The 25,249-nt window shown below is 50.1% G+C and overlaps 1 protein-coding gene across 1 annotated transcript in view; it reads left to right on the top strand.

Annotated features, from left to right (window-relative positions):
• Nucleotides 1-25,249, top strand: part of ARHGAP32 (Rho GTPase activating protein 32) — a 176,336-nt gene that overhangs the window by 123,993 nt on the left and 27,094 nt on the right. Inside the window, 1 exon segment of the mRNA XM_039565052.1 lies at nucleotides 14,529-14,678. Within this exon segment, the coding sequence (XP_039420986.1) occupies nucleotides 14,529-14,678 (150 nt within the window).

Genomic DNA, 25,249 nt, shown 5'->3' with positions numbered 1-25,249 from the left:
GCCATGGCAGACCATGGCTCCATCAACCAAAAGCTCAGTCACCACATGGTACCACTGTGCCCAGAGCAGCTGTGGCTGCCCCTGGATCCCTGGCAGTGCCCAAGGCCAGTTTGGATGGGGCTTGGAGCAGCCTGGGACAGTGGAAGGTGTCCCTGTCCATGGCAGGGGTGGCACTGGATGAGCCTTAGGGTCTTTTCCAACCCATTCTGGGATTTGATGATTCCATACTCTGTGACATGAGATACCTGTTTGCTGTCAGCTTTGAATCAAATCCAGTCATTTTAAGGCATTCCATGCCATGATGTGCTGCTCTGTTGGTTTTTTTTTTAATGCCCCAGTCTGCTTTAATCCATAGTTTCTCAGCAATACCCCTTATTTTTAAAGGGGGTTTTGTTTATTTGTGTTGTATGTGTGTGTGTTTTGGGAGCAGCTGACTGCAGGATAAATCCAGCTGAGTAAGAAGCAGCATTGGAAAATCCTGCCTGTCCAACTCCTAATGATGGCTTGAACCTCTTTCAGTGGTCACATTTGCAAAACCAGAAAGTGGAAGAAGCTACAGGCTGCACTAATAACATTCTTTGGGTTGCTTTGCCTTCCCAGTTCTTCTGCCTGAAATAAGTTTTGGAGGATAGGGTGGACTTCAGGATTGAATTTGTAACAGGCACATGGATGGCCCTTTTTTCTGTGGTTTCAAATGCTTGGGCTTCTTTGCTGGGTTTAAAAGATACTCATTATCTGCCTCCACCGCTCCATAGCAAGCTGACCAGCTCCTTAGGAGTGAGGAATGCATCTCTTTCACTTGAATAATAATAACAATAATAATAGCTTAAAATTGTCTGGCAAAAGAAATTAGAACAGAAAATGAGACTCATGTGATTATTTTATTATTTCCAATCAAATATTCAGAAGCAGCAAGAAGACATCGCAGTGCTGTTCAGTGCAGTGGAGAGCAGAGACCTCTGTGCAGGTGCAGAAGGTCCCAGGTGCAGAAGAGCCACATCTTGGTTGCTCAGGTTTCATTCCTAAAAGAAAGGCAGCTTCTAAGGAGGATTAAGGATTTTCCTTTACAGGAAAAAAAGCGCAGAAGATGTGTCACTGTACACCAGGTAGTAAAATACCTCCTCAGAGCAGTAATTGCAAAGGTAAAACCCAAGCCTGAAGCTGAGGCAGCTCTGGGTTATTGAGGATGCAGCTGTTACATTCCTGCCCTGATTAGCAAAAACAGGACTGGGCAACCCCTGGCCTTAGTTTGAAACGGGGCACCAGCAAAGGGTGTGAATGGAGCAGTTGGTCACAGCGGGGGTCACCAGCCTTGAAGGAGTCTTCCTAGCCAAGCCTGGCCTACAGTAAAAAGAAAAAAAATTATATAGGGAGCATACAACACATTCTGGCAGCTTTGGGCAGCTCAGTGTTGTTGCTCTGAAGTCCTGGATGCTGCTTGGAATTGTATGTGCATTTTGCATGTTAAGTAGGAATAGCATTGCTTCCGCTGTATGTGTCTGCTGGGATTTTCCCGGCTTTGATCAATGGGTTTGATGGGAAGAACGTTGCCAGAATGATGAGCTGGTACCAGGGAGAAGGGTTTGTACTTGGAATTATTCAGAGAGAAATGGATTTAGGAGTCGTGCTTGGCTGCTGAGGTAAACCCTGGTGTAATAGTGTGCTCACTGTCCAGGCGAAACAAGTCCAGCAGTAAATACCAAGTGTAAGGAGTAGCTGAGAACAGGATTATCGGGGGATGTGAGTCAGCAAATGATTTTGAAAATAGCGTGGAGGAGAAAGAAATGAGTTTTCCCCTCCTGCTCATCAAGATGTCTGCAGATAGAGAGGCAAATTCCTCCTTAATCCTTCTGACCCTGAGGTTGCCCACCTTTAGCTGGCAAGCCCACATTTTAAAGTAGGTGAGAGCAATTATTGGGATTGATGAACTGGTGTTAATGGGAGAGCTCGGGGTCAAACAGCACAACGGCAGAACTTATCCCTCAAACCTGCAATAAATGCAGGTAAGGTCACAGCTTCACTGACACTAGGAAAAGCCTTGGCAGAGGCTTCCTGCCCTCCTGGCTCTTGTTCCTGCTCCGGTGCTGGTCGAGGCTGGGCAGGGATGGCAGTGCTGGGATCAGGTCGAGTCCCGGGGTCTCTGTGCTGTGCCCTGGGCTGGAGCCTGGCTGGAAATGGGTCACTGGGAAATGATGCTGTCATTTGGCTTTGCTTTCAAACAGCAGCACTCCCGGAGAGTTTTTAATTGGGTTTGTTTTCCGTGATCTGATCAATGCGAACTAGCCCCTCGGACTGGGAGGGGGCATTGTTCCTGTGATTACATTAACGGGGACACCGAGGGCGCGGTCCCCAGGGTGTGGGGTGCTGTCCCCAGGGTGTGGGGTGCTGTCCCCAGGGTTCGAGGTGCGGTCCCCTGGGCTGTGGGGCCCAGCCTGTGTCCCATCGGGAAGCTGGGACATGCTTCCATCCGAGCACTCGGGCATGCCTGGTGTCTCTCCCTTCCTTCTGGACATGCTGAGACAGATCTTTAGTGTGGACTCGGGGATTTGCTGTGGGAGCAGTGACTGAGGGACAGGGATGATGGCACAGATGTGCCCCTGAGCTCTGCAGACCCTGCAGGATTGGGCTGTTGCCTTCACCAGTGTCTTCTGTAGCTTTTGTAGCATGAAGGAGCAAGGAAGGAGAAAGTGGATACAGGTGAGTGCAGCTTTCCCGGCCCGCGTGTTTTCCTGGAGGTGCTCACAGGCTGAGGGGATGGGCACGGGCCCATCCCGATGGTGGAGGTTACAGAGCAGCCGTGGGTTATATGGGACAAAACCAGTGGTCAGACCTTCACAGAATCCCAGGATGGGCCAGGCTGGAAGGGACTTCAGAAGGTCACCAGGTCCCAGCTCCCCGCTCCAGCAGAGCCATCCCAGAGCACAGGACACAGGATTGTGTCCAGTGGGGGACACTCCACACCCTGTCTGTGGACAATCTGTTCAGTGCTTGGTCACTGCACACGGAAGTTTCTCCGCGTGTTCAGGTGGAACTTCCCGGACATCTCTTTCTATTGCTGGGCACCACCGAGCACAGCCTGATTCATCTTCTCAGCACCCCCTTTTTAGATTTTTATACCTGGGAATTTTTTTTATTTCAGTTTTAGCCCTCCCCCAGACGAGCAGCCGTGTGTTGCTCCCCATCGCTCCCTGCCCACCCTGCGCCCTTTGCCCGGCCCCGGCAGGGGGACAGGAGGGACAGGAGGGTCCCGCGGCGCAGGGGCAGCGCTAGAGCGGCTGCGGGAGCCGGGGAAGGAGGGAGGGAGGGACGGACGGACGGAGGGGGAAGGAAGGAAGGAGCCACCTGCGGAGGAGGAGCCGGGGAGGGGCTTGGCAGAGTCGCAGAGGCTGCGAGCGGCCGGCGCATCCCGCGGATCCCGGCGGAGCCGAGCGCAGCCCGGCGCGGAGCGGGACCCGGCCGGGAGCAGGGCCAGGTGAGGCAGCGATACCCCGGGTTACCCGGCCGGGGGCTCGGAGAGGGGCTGGAGGTGTCTGCGCCACTTGTTGCTTAGTAACTTGCCAGATATTTCATGTGCGTGTGGGGAATGGGTGGCTTTGGATGAGGATTCTTCTTTCCCGGTGGTGGTGGTGCATCAGGAAAGAGGCACTTGGCACATGCTTCGCATTAGATATTGGAAAGAAATTCCTCCCTGTGAGGGTGCTGAGGCCCTGGCACAGGTTGCCCGGGGCAGCTGTGGCTGCCCCATCCCCTGGGAGTGTCCAAGGACAAGGCTTGGAACACCCTGGGACAGTGGGAGGTGTCCCTGCCCATGGCAGGGGGTGGAACGAGATGGGCTTTTAAGTCCCTTCCAAGCCAAACTATTCCATTATTTGATGGTACTTAACACCCCCTGGCTGGGCCCAGCGGTGCCGAGCTGTGCTGGGGTGTCCCGCCCAGGACACTGCCTGGAGCAGAGCTGATCCTACACGGGGGTGATGCTGTGGGGGTGCTCAGATGCCTCCCTGCCTGGGGTCATGTTTTCAGACAGGTAGAACATACCTGGTGTCAGTAATTCCTCTCTCATCCCTGGCTGCTGGTTACAGACCTGTGCTTCTGCAGTGGCAGACGATCCTCGGGGATCTGTGCCCGTGGGCAGGTGCCCTGGCTTGGTGACCAAATACCGATTAAATTTACTTACTTACCCCTCTCCCCATCCTTGTTAATTGTTTTACATCTGTTTCCCTCTAATTAATCTCTGCCTTGCGGTTTGTATTCCTCCTTGCTCTACACTGGGCCCATAGTTGTAAACTGTTTTATTGGATTTGTTCTCAGGTCATGGGTGTGTAGCTGTTAAAGGGAGAGTCTTTCATGTCCAGGATGATTTGTGTGAGGATTCCCACCCAGATCCCAGCAGAAGAGGAATTCCAGCCTGCAGGCCCCCTTCACCCCGGCCCTGATCCTGGGGCTGCAGGGCTGGAGTTCAGTGCCTCCCTCTCAGATTTATACCTCCCTCCCAAAGAGGCAGCTGACAGAGGGGAACGTCTGCAATTTAAATTTCAATAGATTTTTGCATATCACTTTATCTTTTTGTCTTCCCTCCCTCCCCAGACTGGCACATTCCTAAGCATTAATATTATTGATGCTGTTGTTAGGAGAAAGGGGCTTCCTATTTAAAACTGCCAGCCCTTTGTTTGCTGAAGCCCTGGGGCAGGGAATGCACACTCTGGAAAACAAAATTCCCAGGGAGAGACGTTACTGTGATCACAGTAGACACTTTGCAAGTAGCCATGGCTCGTCTGTTCATATTTGTTCAGAAAACCTCCTAAAAGCCATAGCCCATTTTAAGGACTAAATGCCCTGCAGGATCTGATTATTTGTGACAGAGAAGACAGGAGGCCTTCCCTTCCCTTTCCACTCTTCCCCGACCTCCTTTGTTCTGGGCACCACACAGGCATGATAAAAGAGGCTCATTTGAAATCAAAGCCCTGCATTGGGAAGTGAAAGGAAAAGAATATAAAGCAGGCAAAACAATACATTATCTGCATTCCTAAGTCTTAAAAAGCAGATTTAATTCACCTCAAATCTCTAAACTATTAGGTCCAATTTTCACTTTCAGTGAAGTTTTTTACACTTCTTTAGCTGTGTAAGGAGGATGTATGTGAAAATATAATTTTTATCCTCTTTTAGCTATTGTATCCTTGTGCTGTGTAAAGTGAGTGTAATGTGAATGAAAATCATGGCCGTGGTCTTCAGTATCATTTATGTTTCCACTCCAGGTGAGTGGAAACTTTACTTCCAAAGGCAGAGTCATCTCAGGGCTTAATGCAGGGGTTAACAGCTAAAGTATGAACAGTTCAGGAAGTCGGGGCTCTAAGTAGAAGAACCAGAGCAGTATCAGTCTGAGAAGGATAGGTCACTGCAGTTAGGCAGTAACTGGCCTGGGCTGCAAACACTTGCCCTCAGGCCAGTGAAAATGAGAGACGAAGTCTTTGGGAAGGGACTGGGAGAGCAGCAGGGATGTTAACCTGTCATACTGGAAGTACCACGTACCTCAGGAGAGTCTGTACCCAAGGACTGGGGCAAAGGCTGTGCCATGGGCATTGGGAACAGCGAGGCAGTGTGCCTTGACCCGGGCCTCCTCCTGCTTCCAGAGGGATGGCTCGTGCCCCTTCCCCATGGAATCAAAAGGGTTTGTTCCTTCTCGGTGCCTTCCCAAGGCCTTGCGTAAGGGCAAACACCCTCTCGCTGTGGGATCGGGCTCCATCTGCCAAACTCCTCATTCCTCCACTTGTGTTGTTTGTTGATTCCTGTCAGATCCTTTTCCATCGCTCGCCTCCTCCCACCGGCCCGGGCTGGAGGAGCACGGTGCTGCCGTCACTCCGGCCATCCCGGCCCGGCTGATGCCACACTCCTGTTGGAATGGCTGGGGAAGGCTTCGGGCTGCCTGCCTGTGTCCAGAGCGCTTGGTGTGATGCAGGGTTGGCTCGTGTTGCTGTCAAGTTTTTGGAAGCTCTCCTGCAGCGCTGCTGCCACTCGCAGGAATCGCGTGGGCGAGGCTCAGCCGAGCTGCAGCTCCGCGGGGCTGTTGGGAAGCGTTTTAATCAGGGAAGGAGCTGCACAGAGCACGGCTGGGCTGCGAATGAGGCAGAGCAAAGGCACTTCGCCTTCAAGAGGCTGTAAGTTTGAGAACAGTCAGCTCTTGACTTCCCTGAGGCCATGGCCGCTGGAGCCAGGAAAAAAAGTGTTTGGTTTAGATTGTCTTAAAGGGAGGTTGAGGTTCCACCTCACGGAATCATGTATGGATAGCCAGCGGCTCCAGTCAGCTCCAGCAGGGAATGTGTGGCATTGCCATCACCATCTCCCTGTGGATCACATTCCTGATGGTAATGACTGGTGAGTTGGAGAAGCTTCTGGCAGAGATGACCCTGCTCTGGTGTCAAGGTGACATCTTGTCTCTTGAGTGCTCTTCCATTTCTCCCTGATTTGCAGGTGTCTGGAGAGTTATCCAGCACAGGGCCCTGGTTGTTGATGTTGATGTTTACCCTGGTCATCCTGAACGCTGCTGCCCCAGCTGAGGTTCCAGAAATTCCTTAAACCAATAGCACCCTTCATGGACCACATCAGAACAACCTTTGGGGTTGTCCTGAAATTGGATTTCTTCTCAAACCATGCAAATTGTGTATCAGAGATACCCTCAGGTTACAGCGTCACATTCTCTTCAGTGGGAATGAAGGGTTGCACAGAGGCTCATTTTGGTGTCAGATCTCCCATCTTTGGGTGTCAAACAACCCTGAGATGCCAAAGTGAACGTGGTGGGAGGCTGACACCATGTCCCTGATGGGCAGATCTGGTGTTCAGTTCTGCCTGTAATAGTTACCTGAGTCAGAACAGCCTTTCTAAAGGATCCTGAGTCTCCAGGGTAGGTGAGATAAGCAAAAGGACTGCATTAAGCTCTGCTGGAACACAGAGATTTAGCTAGAATGAAAGAGAAAAAAGGCATTTCAAGTGTCTCTCTGGATATTTTTTTCCTAGCTCTGTTTCCCAATTTGCTCCTCTTGTCTCCCAGTTTCGCTGCTGGCCCTGTGACCTCTTTGTGTCACCTGAGCTGCTGACCCCACTGTCACATGTGCTAAATCTCTATCGGTGTGTTTTCAGCTCCCACTCCTTTTCCAGTTTGGGCCTCTAATAATTGGTTTCCTTTGCACTACAGCCCCATCCATCTTTATTTCCTCCCCCAGTTACCTGTCCCAGCCTGTCCCTGCTGCATCATCACTGGCACTCTGTTAGTCAGCGCTGCTGTTTTTTTCCCCAATACAATTCAAACTTGGTAACAGAATTAATAGATTGACCTTGCTAGCCCTTGAACATTTGAAACCTCTCTGATGTCTCCGTTAGCCTTCAGCTGCATAGATAACTGATTTGTATCTCCTGGCAGTGTCCCACTGCCCTGGGACAGGTGTGCTGTCCTTCAGGGATTAATTCGAAGATGCCCTGGGGTCTGTTTGTTCAGGAGGTCAGGTTGTATCATCTTAGGGCTCCTTTATGGTCTTAGATTCTGGTCAAAGATCAGTCATGTCTTAAAGCTGGAAAATAGCACAGATTTCTTGGTGTAAGACATAGGTGGATAGACTTTTGCATCTGACTAACCTGGTGGTTGTCATTCTTAAGCCATTACAAATACTCAAAAAATTTGGCAGAAGAACAAGGAAAGAGGTTTTGCTGTTGTACGTTAGCTCCTGGTTCGTGTCTGTGCATTCTCATGGCCAGAAAGAAACTTCTCCAGGCAGTTCACACTGTGGATGATCCTTGTGCCTGTCATTACAGACAGGTGATTTTAGTTAAATGAAAGTAGCCTCCATGCTGGTAGCTTCTGGATTTGCAGTGTCTGTCTCTGGCAGAGGAATGACCACACCCAGATGCTGCAGAAGGTGAAGGAATTGTGTGAGTTGCCAGGCTGGTGGATCTCTGGTGCCAGATGTTCCTGTGCTGTCCAAGAGGAGCCAACCTGAGCCAAGGGCTGCTGTTGGCAGGGGTGGGGAATAGCTGGAGTTGTGCTGAGGTCATTGCCCAGACACTGCCCAAAGGATGGCTGCAGGAGCCTGGGCAGATGCAGGAGATGCAGCTTCCTTATTACTGGGCTTTGTAAATTAACAGCACCAGCTCTTATCAATGACCTACTTTACTCTCTATGTGTGTGGGGCTCTCATGGTAGCTGGAAATCTGTCCTTATCTTGGCTGATTCTTGTCTTCACAGTTAATTTGAATGGTTTTTGTCAAATGACACTGAAATGAATCACCTTTAACATATTTCTTCGCTTCAGAGCCCAACCTTAACTGATGGCAGCCTGGCACAAGGGAGATGCTGCAGCATCAGAAAACACACATTTATTTTGCTCTTGTTTATGGCAAATCAGTCAGTACACATTTATGAAAGTTATTGGAGATAGATATTTTTAGACTCTCATATCTGTGGAATTTTAAATTATCTCTTGAAAATCTTTATGCCTGCTGAAGGAGCCCAGTATAGAGATTAGTGAGGTTATTGCTGTGTTGGTTGGTCCTTCTTCAAACCCAGCATCCTGTTCAAGGACTAAGGGATGGTGCTTGGTGGTGCGTGGTTCCACATTCTGCTTGGGGTTTTTAGGGCTGTGTAAATGAGCTTCCAAAATAGAATGTGCTGTGGCAGGAGGGAAGGAGGAAAATGTCTTGTTGCTAAGGAACATGACAGAGAACTGGGAGATGTGACTCAGTTCTTGGCTTGGCATCGCTTCTCCTCGGTGAGATGTGGGTCTGCAGAGCGGGTTTTTCCGAGTGTGAGGGGATGGATATCGGGTAGATTGGCTGATGTTTTCAGGAGGGGTTGGGATAACTGATGCTGTGTGGGGACCCAGCTGACCTCGCTCCGCTCCCACCCTTCAGTGTGATCCTGAGTGTGCAGAATCAGGATTGCAGCAAATGTGTGGCAAAACCCCACTTTCTCATCTCCTGATTCCTGGTGCTGCTCTTTCTTCAGAAGAGTCTGTTGCTTCTCCTTCTCTCCCCGCAGCAGTTTAATTTTAGAAGAGAATGGCTCTGGAGGGACTAATAGCCTGGAAAAATTTTTGCCTGGTTTGCTGTAAATCTCCCTTCAGAGAGGATGGATTTCACTTTTGTTATGTAATGCCTTTCTTTATTACATTCCCACACCTTTTTGCATCCTTGATTTTGTGCCTGCCAGTGCAGTTTGTTTATGGCCGTGGAGCTCTGCAGCCACATGTGTTGTTGTTGCTTTGGTCTGAGAACCAGGCTCCCCTCACAGCGGGGGCCAGCTGGGTGCTGTGACCTGTAAAGTCCCTGGGAAAAACAGAAACAAACAGGCTGCCCGTGTGCTGGGAATGTGGGTCAGCAAACACCCTCCAAGATTTTTCTCTTAGAGTCCCAAGTTTGCTAACCCTGCATCGGGAAATGTGTTGCTGTGACCCTGGGAAGGGGATTTTGTCAAACACCAAATACTCATGCTACCAACAGGGAATGGGACAGGTGCTCTTTGTTTGGAGCAGGGGCTTGTTTTCCCTTGGCAAAGGCTGATGAGGCTGCAGGGAACAGACAGAGGGCTTGGGAAACAGGCAGGGAGTTTGGGATGGTGTCCTGGAGGAAGCTGCCATTGCCCTGGATGGGGCTTGGAGCAGCCTGGTCTAGTGGAAGGTGCCCATGGCAGGAGTGTGGAACAAGATGAGGTTAAAGGTCCCTTCCAACCCAAACCACTCTGGGATTCTGTGGTTAGAATCTGCTGCCGGGTCACCATTTGCCTGGATGTCCCCTGACCTTTGGGACATGCTGGGAGATGCTGTCCTGCTGCAGGGTTGGCTGGATTGTGTTTTGTTTTCAAGCCTTTGTCTCACGGGGTTTTTCTTGCTGAGCAGAACAAATCTGGGGACACAGTAAGGCTGTGCTTGTTAAAAGGTTCCTTCCTGTTTGGTCTCCATGATCCAAAGCCAAGGAATCTGAAGGAGCCAGTGCTCTTTGCCATCCTACCTTTCCTTCTGTTGGCAGCACTTAAATGTTGCAGTGGTCTTGGGAAGGATTTTATGGCCAGACATCATCACCTGTGGAGTTTGGGCTGATGCACGTGGTGGTGTTGGACTGTGCTGTGAATCCCAAATAACTTGAATCCCGAATGAATCCATGGAGCACAGGAGGGATCAGGACCAGGGGGAGCAGGTCAGTTCTGAGTTGTCTCACCTGGGCTGGCTCAGCTCTGCCCTAAGAGCATCAGGGGCAGCAGATTATTCCTAATCCAGGTCACAGTGGTGGCTCAGCTCAGCCTCAGGGAACAGTGTGGGGACACTCAGCAGTGCCACCATGGGCTGAGCTCAGAGGAAGGCTCAGGAGTCCTCAGCGTATCCCAGGGGATCCCTGTGGGCTTCCAGCAGTTCCTGAAGTAAGCCAGGAGGGCAAGTTGTGCTGACCAAGAGCATGGAGCTGATGAAGAGCTGAGGGCTGGCACAGCTCTCCAGTAAAGCTGCAGAAAGCATGTCGTGAAGGGCCTGAGGGTGAACAAGCCCTGCTTTTAATGAAGTAATGGTTATTTAATAGCTTTTGCCAGTGTCAGGGGGCCTCACTTGCACCACCCAAGCTGGTGGTGTAACAACAACAGCACTGCCTGATCCATAAATGTTCCTGGGGGAGGGACTGGGCAGCTTCCCAAAGCCACAATGAGCTACCTGGCACAAGGATTCCTTCTCCTTCCCCCCTTTCCACTGTGTAAAGGCTTTGGCCAGCACAGTTACGACAGCAAAGGGGGAGAGATTTTTTTCTTGCTCCTAATTGACACATTTGTGCCAGCAAAACTTCAGAAGTGGTCCAGACTCAGGTGGGGTTTTTCAGTTGGGTTTCATTTGGGGACTTTCGCAGCCAGGCTCTCTCCACTGGATGGAGAATTTCTCTTTACTTCTTCAGGCCAGGATGTTAAGCCAAATCTGCCTTTCTGAGGAAAAGCAGCCCTTGCTCCTTCTAGGAAAGTCTCTGTTTCTTGGTAAACAAAGTGTTTTATCGTGGTTAAGTCTGAGGTGGAAAGTAATATGGATAAGTGTTGGAATTTTTGTTTAGTTTGGTTTGGCTTTCAGTTGGTAACTCAGAGCACAGCAACCATTTAAAATTGTCTGTAAGTAATTCTGGTTCCCGAATTTATTTCTATGCACACCTCGTGTGGAGACCCAAGCTGTGAGTGAGTCAGCTCTATTATGTCCCTGCTTTATTAGTGGGACAGTAATGGTAGGAAAGGGTTAATTCTTTTATCCATGTCTGCTTAGTTTGTAACACTTGTAGATTTGTTTCAGGTCTAAACCCTGTGCCTTGATTCCCTGGTTCTCCTGCAGTCATCAATTCTGGGTGCAGAACAGCTGCTGGTGCTGCTGCTGTCACTGTCACCTGTGGGGCAGAAAAGCTTTGGGATGGGTGTTTTGGAGCAGGAAACATGGATTCTGCAGCATTCCTGGCGGCTTTTGGCATTGGTTATCCAGAGCCTGGATCTGCTGTGCTGCATTCATCTAAACCAGGATGCAGCAGGAATGAGTCCCTCGGGATGCACTGCTGGTTCGAGGGTCGGTGATGCCAGAGGATGGGGGATCTCACCTTTGCTGCTGCTGCTGCAGGAGGTGGCTCCCACAGCTCAGGAGCAGAGCTCAGCCCTCTCAGACACCTACCTGCTTTTGTTCTCCATAATAACCTGTCAGCAGGGAGATGACTGCTTGGATTTTCTTGCTGTTGCTCTCCCCCACCCAGCAGAAGCCCGAGTGAATCATTCCTGTGTGTGTACAGCCTTCAGAGCTGGGTTCAGCCTCGAAGAGGCTCTGCAGAGCAGGCAGGGATCCGGGGTGAGCAGAGCAGGCTCTGTGTGACCAAGGAGCCGTGCAAATGCTTCCACAGGCTGGGGATGAGGGAATTTCCAGTGGCTGAACCTGCCCTCGCAGAGTCCTTGGCTGCTGCACCACTTCTCTGTGGCAGGGAGTTTGTGGGAGTCTGCTTAATGGTGCAGAAAGCAGGACAATTAATTTAACCTGCACTGAGTGGCTTAAAGGCAGAGCAGATTTATTATGTTTTAAAAACTCAGGTCATTTTTGTGGTTGGTGATGCCAATACCAAGCCAAGTACATCTTTAGACCATGGAAGTGCATGCATTGCATTATTTTTCCTGGTTTTAGTGCTGAGGTGACACCCAAAAGCCACTTGTTGATCTGCATTAGTAGTAGAATTTCTTTGGGACTAGAATTGGATGCATTTTTCTCCATTTAAAATCCATTCTCTGATGGGCTTGTTTTTCATTGTCAAGCAAGGTACATAGGATACAGAGTGTGAAGTGATTCAGATGAATACACGTGCATTAATGATTGCTTTTTTTGGATTAGTAGGTGCTCTGCTTGCCTGTTGTAAAAGCATCTGTCTCAGGTCTCTCACCTCCAGTGGTGTCACCACAGCAGCCCGAGGGTGCTAACCTTGGAAATTCCACACTAGTCAGGATGAGACTGTCTCCATTTATCCTTGAGCTGGGCTGATAGGAGGTGATAAATGAGCCCTTGTTTTCCTGTGATGATGGATACAACCAAACCCCATCCTAACTTTGGCAGGTCAGCACAATCTGTTCCTTTATTGCGTGCAATTAAAAACCCCATCAAACTGCAAACACTCCTTTAATTAAAGCCCCCACAGCCACAGTTTGTCATGCTCAAGGCTCCTGTGGTTGTTAAATGATTTGGATTTGATTGCCAAGGATGCAGATGTGGGGGTTTGATGGGGATTTTAGTATTTCAGGTATTCAGGTGGTGCTGAGGATCAGTTTGGTGTTGTGCTGCTAAAGGGACTTCGTGCAGAAGGAGAAATTTGCTTTCCTCACATCAGTACACATTTGTTAAGGTCACTGGAATCAGGTTTATTATATATATAAATATATCAAGTTTATTATATATATCAGTAGAGGGACCGTGTCAGTGTCTGGTGAAATGGAAGGAGAAATACTCAGCTGTGTGAAGGGATTAAATCCTGAAGCACTGTGTGGTGGAACCACGATCGTGGGACAAGGTTTTCCACGTTCCGTGGTTGAAGAACTCCCCTGAGTGAAGCAGTGCTCATCCATCTCTGCTTTGCTGAGTCCCAGTTTCAGGGCTGCTCTCTGTATTTCACATTTCTTTTGGCAGCAGAGGTGACACTGAAGGGATGGACCTTTGTCCCCAGGGGTCTTGGCTGCTTTGGAAGGTGTTACTCTGCTGATATTTGATTGCAGCATTTGTGGGATTAATGCAGGTGGAATACACGGTTGTTGTTTTTCCTGCCTGGCATGAGAGGGAGGAGCAGGGGAGGGAGATTGCTGCTGCAGGAGCCTTTACAACTTCTTGAGCTTCAAAGGCCTCCTCACAAAGCAGGGCCCTTTGTACCCAGTGGTTTGTTCCCTTCAGCAGAGCTCTTCTGTTGAATTAAACTGCTTTTAAATCGTGTACACAATGGCACTTTTGTTGGGGAGGCTCCGAGGGCCTCTGGAGGAACATTGACATTCCAGGGCATTGTTCTGCTCCCATTCAACCTGGGCCCGGCCTCTCCTCTCAGGGCCAGGTCACTGCTGTCACCGACTGCTCTCCTTTGCCTTCCTCTCCACTCCTGAGCAGGTGGTTTTAGCAGAGGGACCAGAGTTTCTCCAGCACAGCCCAGAGAGACAGAGCAGGAGGTTGGAGGGTGGCTCCTGAGCCACGTCCTCCTCTCTTTGGAGGCTGCTTGTGTTAATTCTGGAGGGGATAAACTGCATCTCTTCAATCAGCTGCCTTAGTTGTCTGTTCAGTGGGCTGGGTGCTGGAGTCCCCATCCCTGGAGGTGTCCAAGGGACACCTGGATGTGGCCTCAGTGCTCTGGGCAGGGTGACAAGGTGGGGATTGGGCACAGCTTGGATTCGATGGTCTTGGAGGGCTTTTCCAACCTCAGTGACTCCGTGGTTCTATGTTTTTATTTTGCGATGGCTTGAGAAGATCAGGGAATTGCTGAGGCCCTGGGGTGGTGCCTGTGCAGGGGTGGTGAGGCCCTGGTGTGCTGGGAGAGCAGGTTGGGCTCTCAGGGAGCTACACCTGCTCAGCCTCAGGGATTATAGTCAGCCCTTTGTTCTGGAGGGGCCTCAGAGCAGAATGAGGGCCAGTCACAAAGCTTTATTTCTGTGTGTGGGTTACCCACTGATTTGCACAGCAGATTACCAGATTTCTCAGCTGAGCCTCATTCCCTTTACCAGAGATGAAGTTGCCCTCCCAGGTGCTGCCCACCATCAGCCTTTCAGGTCGCTCCCGCCTGAAGCTGCTCTGCAGAGAAATGTGTCTCTGTGTTAGTCCTTCCATTCCAGCTGGCTCCTGGTGACTCTGCACTAGCCAAGGGTTGGGACAAAAGCCAAGTCTCTGCTTAGTGTTGAACCTTGGAAAATCTGTTCCTGTAAATAATTGATATTAGCGTTACTACAGTTCTTACGTGCTCTGTAGAACGAGTTCTGCTCAGTGGCTGCCAGATCAGGAATGAATTGGTTGTTTTGCTGTCTCGTGCAGTGTCAAAGAAGCACGGGAAGCTCATCACCTTCCTCCGGACATTCATGAAGTCGCGCCCAACGAAACAGAAACTGAAACAGCGGGGGATCCTCAAGGAAAGGGTGTTTGGCTGTGACCTGGGGGAGCACCTGCTCAACTCTGGCCATGACGGTAAGAAACAACCTGCTCCTGGGTTCTTCCTCTGTTGGGAGTTTGTCAGGGTGATCGTAGCTGTTCAGGGTTTGTGCTGGGGGGCAAATGCGTGGTACAGATCCGTGGCTGAAAGGGAAACTGAGCCTAATAAGATGCAAACATCGTGCTTTGACGTGGGAAGCATTGTGGTTTGATGTGGGAGCACTGAAGGTGGCTGCAACTCCTGCAGATGGGTTTTCAACCTCTTCACATCTTCAAATAAATATTTTTTTTGCAGGTATATAAGTTTTATGTGTATGTCAGCATCAGTGATTGATGAACAGGCATGTTAAACCCCCACATTCTCTAAGTCAGTACCTTTGTATGATTCTAGCACAATTTGCAGAGTAAATCCTTCATCTGCCTTTTCCTTGGATTTCACAGAATTTACAGGAATTAACCGGATATTGTGTTTCCTCACAGCTTACTTTCCCTCTCTGTTCATTCTGTCTCCCTTTGGGTCCCTTTTCTCTCCCCATCAGCAGCTCAGGGAGGCAGAGGAGAAAACCTCTCCATTCCAAGAAAAAAATCACACAATTGTTACCAACACGAACTCTGATTTCACGGGCTCTTTCCTGCCCTTTCCCTGTGCCACCTCCAGCCCAGGCTCCTGCAGTGCTGAGGAGCAGCCAGAGCACTCAGATGCTGTCCCAGGGCCCCAGCCAGGGCTGTTCCCGTTGGGAGCCCACACCGAGGGATGTTTGGGAATGCAGCCTGGAATGGAGCCTGGTGGTTTGCCCAGGAGTTGAGGCCATCAGGAAAGCAGTGATGGGATCTCTTGGGTGGCTTTGCAGCAGATCCTTTGTGCCAGAGTTGTCCATCTGATGTCTCCCAGCTTTTGTGTGCAGGTAGAGGGAGAAGTGACAGGATGTGTGGGGCAGGAAGGGAGTTTCTCTGTTAAAGTTGTTTTCAGTGAGTCTTCAGACTCCTTGTTCATCCAAGTGCCTTTTGAAAAAGGGCTGGCAAAGGGCAGGGAGCCATTTCTTGCTCTTTTTCCAGCTGAGTTGGTTGGTAACCGCTATGTGCACTCCCTCACCTGACAGAAAAGTGTTCACTACCAGCTGGTGCAGAATGTGTGCTTGTCCTTATGAAATCAGGCCAGTGGCAAGGCTCGTTAGCCTAATTGGAACCAGTAGAGATCTTTATTGGGGCTTGAAAAGCACCAGAGATGGTTTGGAGTCAGGAACATACAGTGACCCATGTGGAGCTGCATCAGGGGTAGGTAATTCACACACCGGGTGGCTCTGGAGCTGGTTTTATGTGCATGCTGTGGGAGCACCCTTGGAGGGCAGGAGCTGTGCCAGCAGAGTGAGCTCATGAATGGGAAGGAGAGAATTCCCTCTCATCCCCAGCCCTCCTCCTGGCTGTTTTCGTTAGGCACATGTCAGCGATGGCCAAAGCTTTTCCCTGCCCTCTGCACTGACTTCTTCCCCTGGCTTCAAGGGGTGGTTTATGTAGCATTCAGAGACACATCCTGAGCTGAACTAAACTGCTTTAACTCCACTGGAGGTTCTTGTTTGACAGTCTCTGGGAGCTCTGTCCTTTCCTGGTCGCTCCCCACTACCCCACACAATGGGGTGACACTGACTGGGCTGTGCTAACGAGGTCCCTCAGCTCAGGAGTCACCAGCTGCTTTCACCCTTGATTTAATAACCCTTTCCTAACTCCCTGGAGTGAAGCAGATCCAATTTGAGTGTTGCCCATAGGGGCATGGCTCCGTTTCCCACAGCAGGATTGTTGTTTTCCACGTGATTCAGCTCCCTGACCTGTATTCCAAGTGACGTAATCCCCAGAATGGGGCTTGTGGAAACGTTTCTGGGTCCCTGAGAGTAGAGCTCTGTGCATGCACAGCATTTTAAGATTCCCTCCTCCTGTAGCATTACTGTGGCTCAGTCGTGGAGCCTCCTGCAGTGCTGGCCTACTGAAAGGGGCCTGAGGTGAATTAAAGAAGCTCCTTCTCACGGTCAGAACATCAAGTGCTTTTTCCAGGAGCTCAGAGCACGCTCTGGCTGAAGTGTGTGTGTGGCACCTGCCGATGACACTTTGGGATCACAGCCTGCAACATCTGAGTTCAGAAGAACAAAAAGAACCCAATACATTCATTGATTTGTTTAAGCTCATGTTAGTTTTGTTGGGTCAATGTCCAACCCCCAAAAATATTTATCAGGGCTGAAGGAGTAAATGCCACTGTCCCCAGTGACTGCAGTGAGTGACAAGGCATCATGTGCACCTCAAAAATGCAATATTGAACCAAACTGGAGTTGTGCTAAGAAGCTTTGTGAAGCTGACAAATTCTCAAGAATTTGCTTAGAAACAACACGAGCAGCCCCAATTCTGTAGTTATGAGTCTCTGAAACTGGGCTTAGTTTTAGTGAGTGGGAAGTGGAACAAGAGAATCAAAGGGCTAAGGACAAAAACTGCAGTAAATATAACATTTTTGTAATAAACCCTGCGCTGAGGCAGCTGGCTCAGATTGCTTAGCCAGGAGAAGAGTGTGTTTGCTGTGCACCCAGAGGGGGTTTACAAACACAGAGGAGATGTTTCACTGACTGCAGTACCTTGTCTTTCTGTGGGCTCAGCAAGTAATCCCTCGCTCTGGGTCTGCTGAGCTGCTGTAGGAAGGAGGATAAATCTGCCATGGGATGCACAGGAGGAAAGTGATGCAGGAATGTGCCCTGGTTTGCTGTTAGGGAGCAGGAGCCCTGGGATGCCATCCTGCAAAGCTCCACGTGCAGCACTTGCCAAGTCCTGGTCTAGCAGAGCATTTGTCGTGGTTATCTGAGTTTTTGGGATGGTCCTGTGCCAAGGCCATGCTCTCCCTGCTGGAAGGAGCCTCCCAGGCTGGCGGGACAGAACCTGCAGCTCTATAGATCAGGATATGATACGGCTGTGCCCAGGTTTCTCCCTAGGGAACGGTGTCTGGGGAAGGCAGAGGAGTGCAGGAACAGGCTGGTGGTGCTGCTGCCCTGGGGAGGAGGTGGCTTGTCATTTCCCTGAGTGTCCTGTGTGGGTCTGAGCAGAAACACTGAGCAGCTGCAGGGAGGGAGGTGAGGATTTAACAAGTGTTTACAGTAACAGTGTGAGGGATGAGCACTGCGCCCTAAAACCCTCCTGTGTTCCTGGTGATTCATGGGGGGGGGTTGTGGTGAGTGCTGGGCAGTGTCCCGGGGGTTGGGTTTGGTGTGTTTGCTTTTCAGTTGCACTTTGGTTTGTGCTGACACTCTGAGCTGGCCAAACAGTGCTGGAGCCCTTCCAGGGTAGGAGTTACACCTCCACGAGGTGCCAGGCAGTCCTTCCCCAAAGGCCCTGGGAGGTGAGGGGAAGGAAGCGTTGCTGTCCGGTCTCTTTGGTGAGGTTCTGAGTCATGGGCACATCACAGGATTATTTTTCAAAGTCATCTGTGCTCCAAGCTGCTTGGAAAAGAGGGAATTGGGAGCCACGTGACTCCTGGGCATGGGGCTGGGTATGCATGGGTGTGTTGCTTCCAGTGAAAGTCTCAGCAGGGTGTCCTTCTCTTCTCTCTTGTCACATGTCAGCACTGAATGATGGGCTGGGACCTGCAGGAGTAAAACCAGTTTTGATACGAGGGATTTTGGATTTCTCTGTTGGCAGAGCCTGTTGTAATGCTCCCTTCAAGTATGTTGGTTTGCACAATATTTCTCCAGTCAGCTCCAGACACCCCGTGGAGCCTGCTTGAAGAGTCCTGTCTGCATCCCATCCAGTGCCTTACTCATCTCTTGGCTCCTGCTGGGCTTGGGATACTTCCCTGCCAGGGAAGCGTCTCTTGGCAGCAGACCAGGCTCAGCAGGGAGTTGCTGTTTCTCCATCACCCTTAGAAATGCTCCCAGTTGGGTTGGTGCAGTTGCCACCTGCCTTGCTGGTTTCTTTTACAACTTCACAGGGTATTCTGAACTGGGAGAGACCACCAGGATCATCTGGTCCAGCTCCTGGCCCTGCACAGACACCCAAAAATCCCACCCTGGGCATCCCTGGCAGCGCTGTCCAAACGCTCCTGGAGCTCTGGCAGCCTCGGGGCCGTGCCCATTCCCTGGGGAGCCCGGGCAGTGCCCGGCACCCTCTGGGGGACGAACCTTTCCCTGATACCAGTGTAAACCTCTCCTGACACAGCTCCAGCCATTCCCTGTGTCCTGTCACAATTTCATGGAGCTGAGAGATACAGCAAATCCACCCCAGTCCCTGACTCCTGAAGAGACCTTGTTCTTATTCCCTTTGTAGGCAGAGATTCTTTTTTTTTCCCCCAAGTTTTTCTCTCTTGAAAGAAACGAAATAGAACTTAAATTTAGCCCGACCCCAATTAGCAGGATTGTGCTGGCAGAGGACGTTTGTGGAGTGTGGGAGCTGGTGGAGTGCTGCATTGCAGCAGCTGCACTGTGCCCTGGATCCTGCCTTGGAATGTTTGGCCAGGGAGCTCCCCACGGCTCCTGGGGTGGGAGTGAGGGGGAGCGTGGTGCTGGGCTGCAGGAGAGGCAGGGCTCGGCGAGCTGGGCATGGTCCTGAGGCGCTGATGGATCAACGAGGGGTTGGATGGAGCCACAATGCCCACGGAGAGCCCAGGCAGGGCTGGGGCTCCGTGTGGTGGGATGGGTCAGCGCAGGCCAGGGTGCGTCAGCACCCAGCAGGAAGGGTCAGCACTCACCAGGAAAAAGCTCACTTTGCCGTTCTGGGAGTGGGGGACTCCTGAGCTTCAGCACTGAGGGGTTACTTTCCAATACACTTTTTATTCAAACACTGCTGGGCATCGTGTGCTGCGCTTGCTTGGGCTGCAGAGCATGGGGACACCATTTGTTCTGCCAAGCCAGCAGTGTTCCTGTCACCTGTCACTTGTTGAGAGTGACCCTTTCTCCCTTAGCAGTTGGACTGAAGCACAGGCCAGCCCTGGGGTCCCCCAGTGAGGTGGTGTCAAGGATTCAGCTCCAGAGACAATCCATCATACAAACAGCTGGATCCACAGAGGATTTTGTAGGCTAAAGGCAAATGGCATTTTTTGTACCTCTTTATGCCTTTGTCACATTCATACATCATCAGCTTCCACCACTGGAAAAGATATATTCACAAATGGAATTTTTAATTGACAAGTTTCCCATAGTGAACGATCTATACATAATTTTTATATTTTTATAAAATACCCACGCTGTGTGGTCAGCAGGAAGAGGCACTGGCTTGCTGCTGAAGATATAAATGCCTACAAAAGACAGAGTTCACTAACACGCCTGATCTTGCTCTGTGTCCTTCCTGTTCTTCCAGTTCGCCACATTTATTCAGAATTAATTTGGACAGGTGGGTAGAATTAAATAAAAAATAAAAATGGAAGAGAGCAGCAGAAAACAGCAGATAGGGCATCTGCATCCCTTTATGTACTGGGCAGGAGCAGCAAGGGTTTGCCAGGGGTGCTTTTATTCTCCTGTGCTGGTTCTGATGCTCTTCAGAAAGGTCTGTAGCAGCACCCTGGGGTTTCTGGTGACATCACGGCTTGTTTGGGGTCCTCTGTAGTTATCCATCCCTTGGAGCCATCCCCTACCTGCAGCTGGATGATGTATTTGCCTCTGATGGTAATTGATGGCAGATTTGGGTATAGAGAGAGCTGTTGCCAGAACACAAACACAAGGAATGGGGTCTTGGCAGCCTCTTGGCTGGGATCTCAGAAAGCCTGGTTGCCCTTAGCTTGAGCACAGGTTTGGCAGTCTGTGTCACCCCTGTGGCTCCTGGTATTGATGTGAGGAGCCCCTTCAACCAGCTCAGAATTGTCGTTATAATCTGCCTGCCTGGCTTGGAATCTCTGTCATCCTGAAGGAAGCTTTGATTGGGAGTTCAGGACAGCTGAGTCTTACAGATTAAGTAATTCCAGTTTTCTTGCTTTTTTAACTCCCAAGAGGGTAAATGTAACCAGTTCCCACTCCCTGTTATTGCTGTCCCTGTCCGTGGCAGGGATGGGACTGAGGGAGCTTTAAGGTCCCTTCCAACCTGAACCTTTCTGGGATTCAGTGTTCTGATGACCATGGGGAAATCCCTGCTCGTGATGGCCTGGCTTTGCTCTAAGGATTTTCTCTTCAGAGAGACTTTGGAACATTTGCAGAGCTTCCACGTGAAATAGATCCTCAGTTTTTACCTGCAGCTCCCGTGGAGTTCTGTGGCAGCTCAGCAGCCTGGCCTGTGATTCCCAGGTATGTTTGGAATTGTTATTGAATGCTGGCAGCCACATCAATGGGTTTGTTCAGGCAATAACAACTTGTTCCTGTACAAAGGTTTATTGAAGTGTTGGTTGTGTGTGACGTGCGTGTGACATTTCCCTCAGAGCAGTGACGTGGGCCACGGCCGTTCCAGCAGGGTGAGGGAATGTTGGCTCTGGATGAGGCTGGAGGTTGTGTTAGATGTGCTCACTCTGGGAATGAACCCTTGGGGCTTTTTTGTGCTTTCAGGAGGTATTTTCAGAGTATCCAAGCTGACAAGTTTGGATGTGAACTGAAAAGTTTCAAACCTCCCAGTAGGTTCAGTTCAAGTTTTCCTTCTGGCTCTATTTTTAAGCATTTATATGCCTAAAGCAGTTCGTGATTAGGACACAAATCTGAGTTCTAAAGTTTTTGTTTGCAGTTCTCTTTTCTACTGAGACATTTCTTGTGTGACTTTGGCAAGTCCCTTAAAGTAGGGCCTGTCTCCTTTACACTTGTAATCCACGCAGGTGGGGATGTCTGGAGGTGATTCACCTTGTCTACCCTATTACAGGTGTTTTTTTAAAAAGGGGATCCTAACTTCTCCATTGGCACAGCAGGAAAAATAATGCATCCTTACTCATCCAGTAATTTCTGTAATGCTCTCCTGGATATCTGGGCTTGGCTGTTTATATACAGAGCTGCAGCTCACAAATCAGGGGTGGATCTTTGTTTCCTGACAAGGCCACCTAACTGGGGCCACTGGAAATCCTCCTGCTCTGCCTGCCTCGGTGGTGTTTGTGTGTCTATAAACAGTTTCCTGTCATGCACTGAAGGAATGCTGGCCTGTCTCAGCATTGTCACTTGCACCTGAGTCCCTGTTGTGCGCAGCCCTGTGCACACATGGTGTAAATGGGGGGAAAGAGGTTTTAGAGTGGTGTTCTGGGGCAGGAGTTCTGTGGAGCTGTTGTGGCTTCACAACCTCTGAGCTCCCAGGTGATCTTAGCCATCCCCTTCCCTCCATCCTGCTGTCCCTTTTTTAATTGAATTGGCAATATATTGAAACCAGGCAGCCTCAAACATGCCAAAACCAGTTTCCTTTCAGTATTTCCTGATTTATAGTAATCAATATAGTAATTCAAAATCCATCTCTAGAGGACTGGGGCAGTCAATGGCCATGGCTGCACTCAGAGTTCTGGCCCTGAGCTGTCTCTACCAGAAATTTTTGGCTTTGGGGAATTTGTTTGTTATCTCCCATTCCATCTCCAGGCTTGTACAATCAAACTAATAACCTGTACCTGCCCCCAAGGTGCCACAAGGTAAATTCCTAATACCCAGGAGGTACTTGGGAGATTAGGAGTGGGATATAAATATCAAATAGTATTTATCCAACTGCCAGCACAGGTTGGCATGTGACATCCAGTTGTGAATGTGTATGGGAATTAAGTAAATTTCCCTGTGTGTTCCCCCTGTATTTATTGTGTTCCTTGGTTGGGTTTCCCAAATCCGAACATTTCTGATGTTGAACTGTGGCAAGCCAGAGTGTTTTAGGTGCCTGAAGTCCTCCTGGATGTGGCAGTGAGTGTCTCGTGTGGCATCAAAGGTGGATCCAGCAGCCTGGAAAAAAAGGGAATAGTTGACCCAAAATGGAGATGAGTAGAGAACTCCCCTTGCTGCAGATGTGTTCCCTGCTGCACAAACTAACTGGACACAACTTAATACTTTCAAAGGCCGAGAGTTTTGAGCTATTTTGGGCACATTTCCAACCACAATAGGCACTGTTATTGCTTCACCATCTGCCCTCCTGCTGGAACTCGAGATTATTGGGTATGGGGTCAGCATTACAAAGGGGTACATGGGATCCCTGTGGAGAATGCCTTGTTTGGGGGGACATCCCTGGGGTTGCTGAGCGGGGAGCACAAGCCTTTGCTGTTAAAAAAGACCCAGTTTGTCTCTCCCCTTCTCTCTCACCCTGTCTGCAGCTGCGAGGGGAGAATTCTTTGTGCCTGAGTGACCCTGAGGACAGCCGGGAGTTGAAAATTAATTTGCATTTCGAAACACTACAGCTGTGGGGGGAACAAACATGAGGAACAATGTCACAGTCAAGTACAGGAATTGCTTGTGCTCTTACCCTGCTGCTCTTAGCACGGGGAGAACATTTCCCCCCTCTCAATTTATTGTAGGGAGTGTAATTGATTGAAACAAAAAAGGTCCAGCACATTGGCCAAATCTGAGGTATTGTTGGATATTAGGAGAAATTCCTTCACTGAAGGGGTTGTCAAGCATTGGAACTGCTCAGGCTGCCCAGGGATTTAAAAGCTGTGGGGTTGTGGCACTTGGGGATATGGTTCAGCCATGGCAGTGCTGGGAGAGCAGCTGGACTCAATCTTGGAGGCTTTTCCAACCTGAATGATTCTGTGACATTTTGCATTAAAACCAATTAAACCCAAACCCTGGGAACTGGTGGGTGCAGCCTGGGCTAGGGATTGGCTGTACAACATCTCCATCGTGGATAATGGGCAGTGAGGGCCCCCTGGCAGCCCTCAGGTTCCAGGCTGTCCTGGCACAGCCACGGGAACATTGCTGATCTGCCAGGACCTGACAGACGTGGCTATCGACCTGCCCTGCCTGATGCAGCCCAGGGGGATTTATGTTCCCCAGGCCTGAGCTTTGCACTTTGCTTTTGCACAGCCCTGGCTGAGCTGCCATAAAAGCCAATTCCAGGCTGAGGAAGCAGAGTCCGGTGCCGATCCCTCTGCGAGCGCTGCGTGGATCAGGGACCCAGCTCAGGGGTTACGGTCCACTCTGCCGTGGTTGCACCTTCCCAAGTGCAAAAGTCACACTCCAGATAACAACTGTGTGTGTGTGACCAGGAACTGGGGCAGCTCAGACTTTGTACCACTCATCACCAGTGTGGATAATTGAAATGTGGTTCACGGCTTGGAAATGAGGGACAGGGAATTGAAGAATCCCAGAATCCCAGGCTGGTTTGGGTTGGAAGGGACCTCAAATCCCACCCAGTCCCACCCCCTTCCTTCCCCACACCTTCCACTAGACCAGGGTGCTCCAATCCCTGTCCAACCTGGCCTTGAGCACCTTGAAGGACAGAAGGTGTCTGTCTGGTTGCTCTTGTATTTCTCTTGGTGATTCGAACATGAGGACAGGGATTTAGGAATGAGACAAAAGTCCAGAGAAAAGAGTCTTTTAGAGTTTGATGTTCTTCTGAATGTGCAGGGGGCTGGCGCCTGTGGAATGACATGTGCAGGTACAATACTGTATGACAGGGAACAATAAAGAGAAAATCCTTAACCTCTCTCCTCTGCTGCTTTACACCTTTTTGGAACCTTCACTCTAAGGTGGAGGGAAGAGCTTCAGAAATGAGAAGTTTGAAAGTCACAGGCTGAAATATTACAGGGTTTTTACTGTTTTGGTTTTTTTTAAGGAAATACTTGGACAGTTTTTTGGAAAATGGCCTTGATGATCTTAGAGGTCTTTTCCAACCTGAATGGTTCTAAAATTGAGTTAAAGTAGGAAATTACTGGAGTAAAAACAACTGTATTTTCTTCAAGAGAGGATATTCCTTGTTAGGTTTTTACATAATCCTGCATTAATGGCAAGGGATTTGGGATTTATTGGCTAATTCCAGATGCCTGGAAGTTGTCAGTCTGGGCCAGGCACAGAATTCCAAGAAAGGGGCTCATGCTGCTGCAGTGGCACTGTTTGTGCTGTGCTGGGTGTCCTTGGGGTGCTTTTCCCCTGCCTCTGCCTGTCCTTCCCAGCTGTTCCCAAAGGAGCCTGGACAGCCAGGGGTGAGCTCCTCCACCTGCGTTTTATCTGGTGGCTGATTGTTGCAGTTTCTACCCTGGTGGCTCAGAACAGCCTTTAACCTTCTGTTACCCAGAAGGACCCCATACCCAGTGTGCTCCCCAAGGCTGCTGGCACTGGGTGCTGCTTGTCACCTCTGCTGAGGTGGAGCTGGGGGCAGTCGGTGTTCCTGGATGCTGAGCTCCCTTGTGGGTTTGCTACGTGTGGAATTCAGTGAGGAGCAGCATTTCGGGTGCTCTGGGCCATTGTCCATCCCCAGGGCCTGGCCCATGGGACCTGCACCCCACTGCTGTGTTTTGGGAAAACGCCAGTGCCAGAGGGGGGCTTGGTCGGAGGCCTCGTGCCCTGGGCTGAACAAACACTTCTGGTTCCAGTAATGTGCTAAGAAAATAAAATAAAACACAACACAAGCAAGCCTCCCAAAGCCCAGGGAGGGAACATTACAAAAGATTTAAAAAAAACCCCACCCAACAAGATGATAGGAAGGGAAATGTGAGGATGAATCAAAATGTTTTTCAGAATGAAAACCATAAAACTTCTGCTTCCTCTTGATGGCAG

This window comes from Corvus cornix, chromosome 24 (genome assembly GCF_000738735.6).
Source record: "Corvus cornix cornix isolate S_Up_H32 chromosome 24, ASM73873v5, whole genome shotgun sequence".
Taxonomy (NCBI): Eukaryota; Metazoa; Chordata; class Aves; order Passeriformes; family Corvidae; genus Corvus; species Corvus cornix.
Note: the sequence above shows the minus strand (reverse complement) of the source record. Positions and strands in the feature narration are given on the sequence as shown.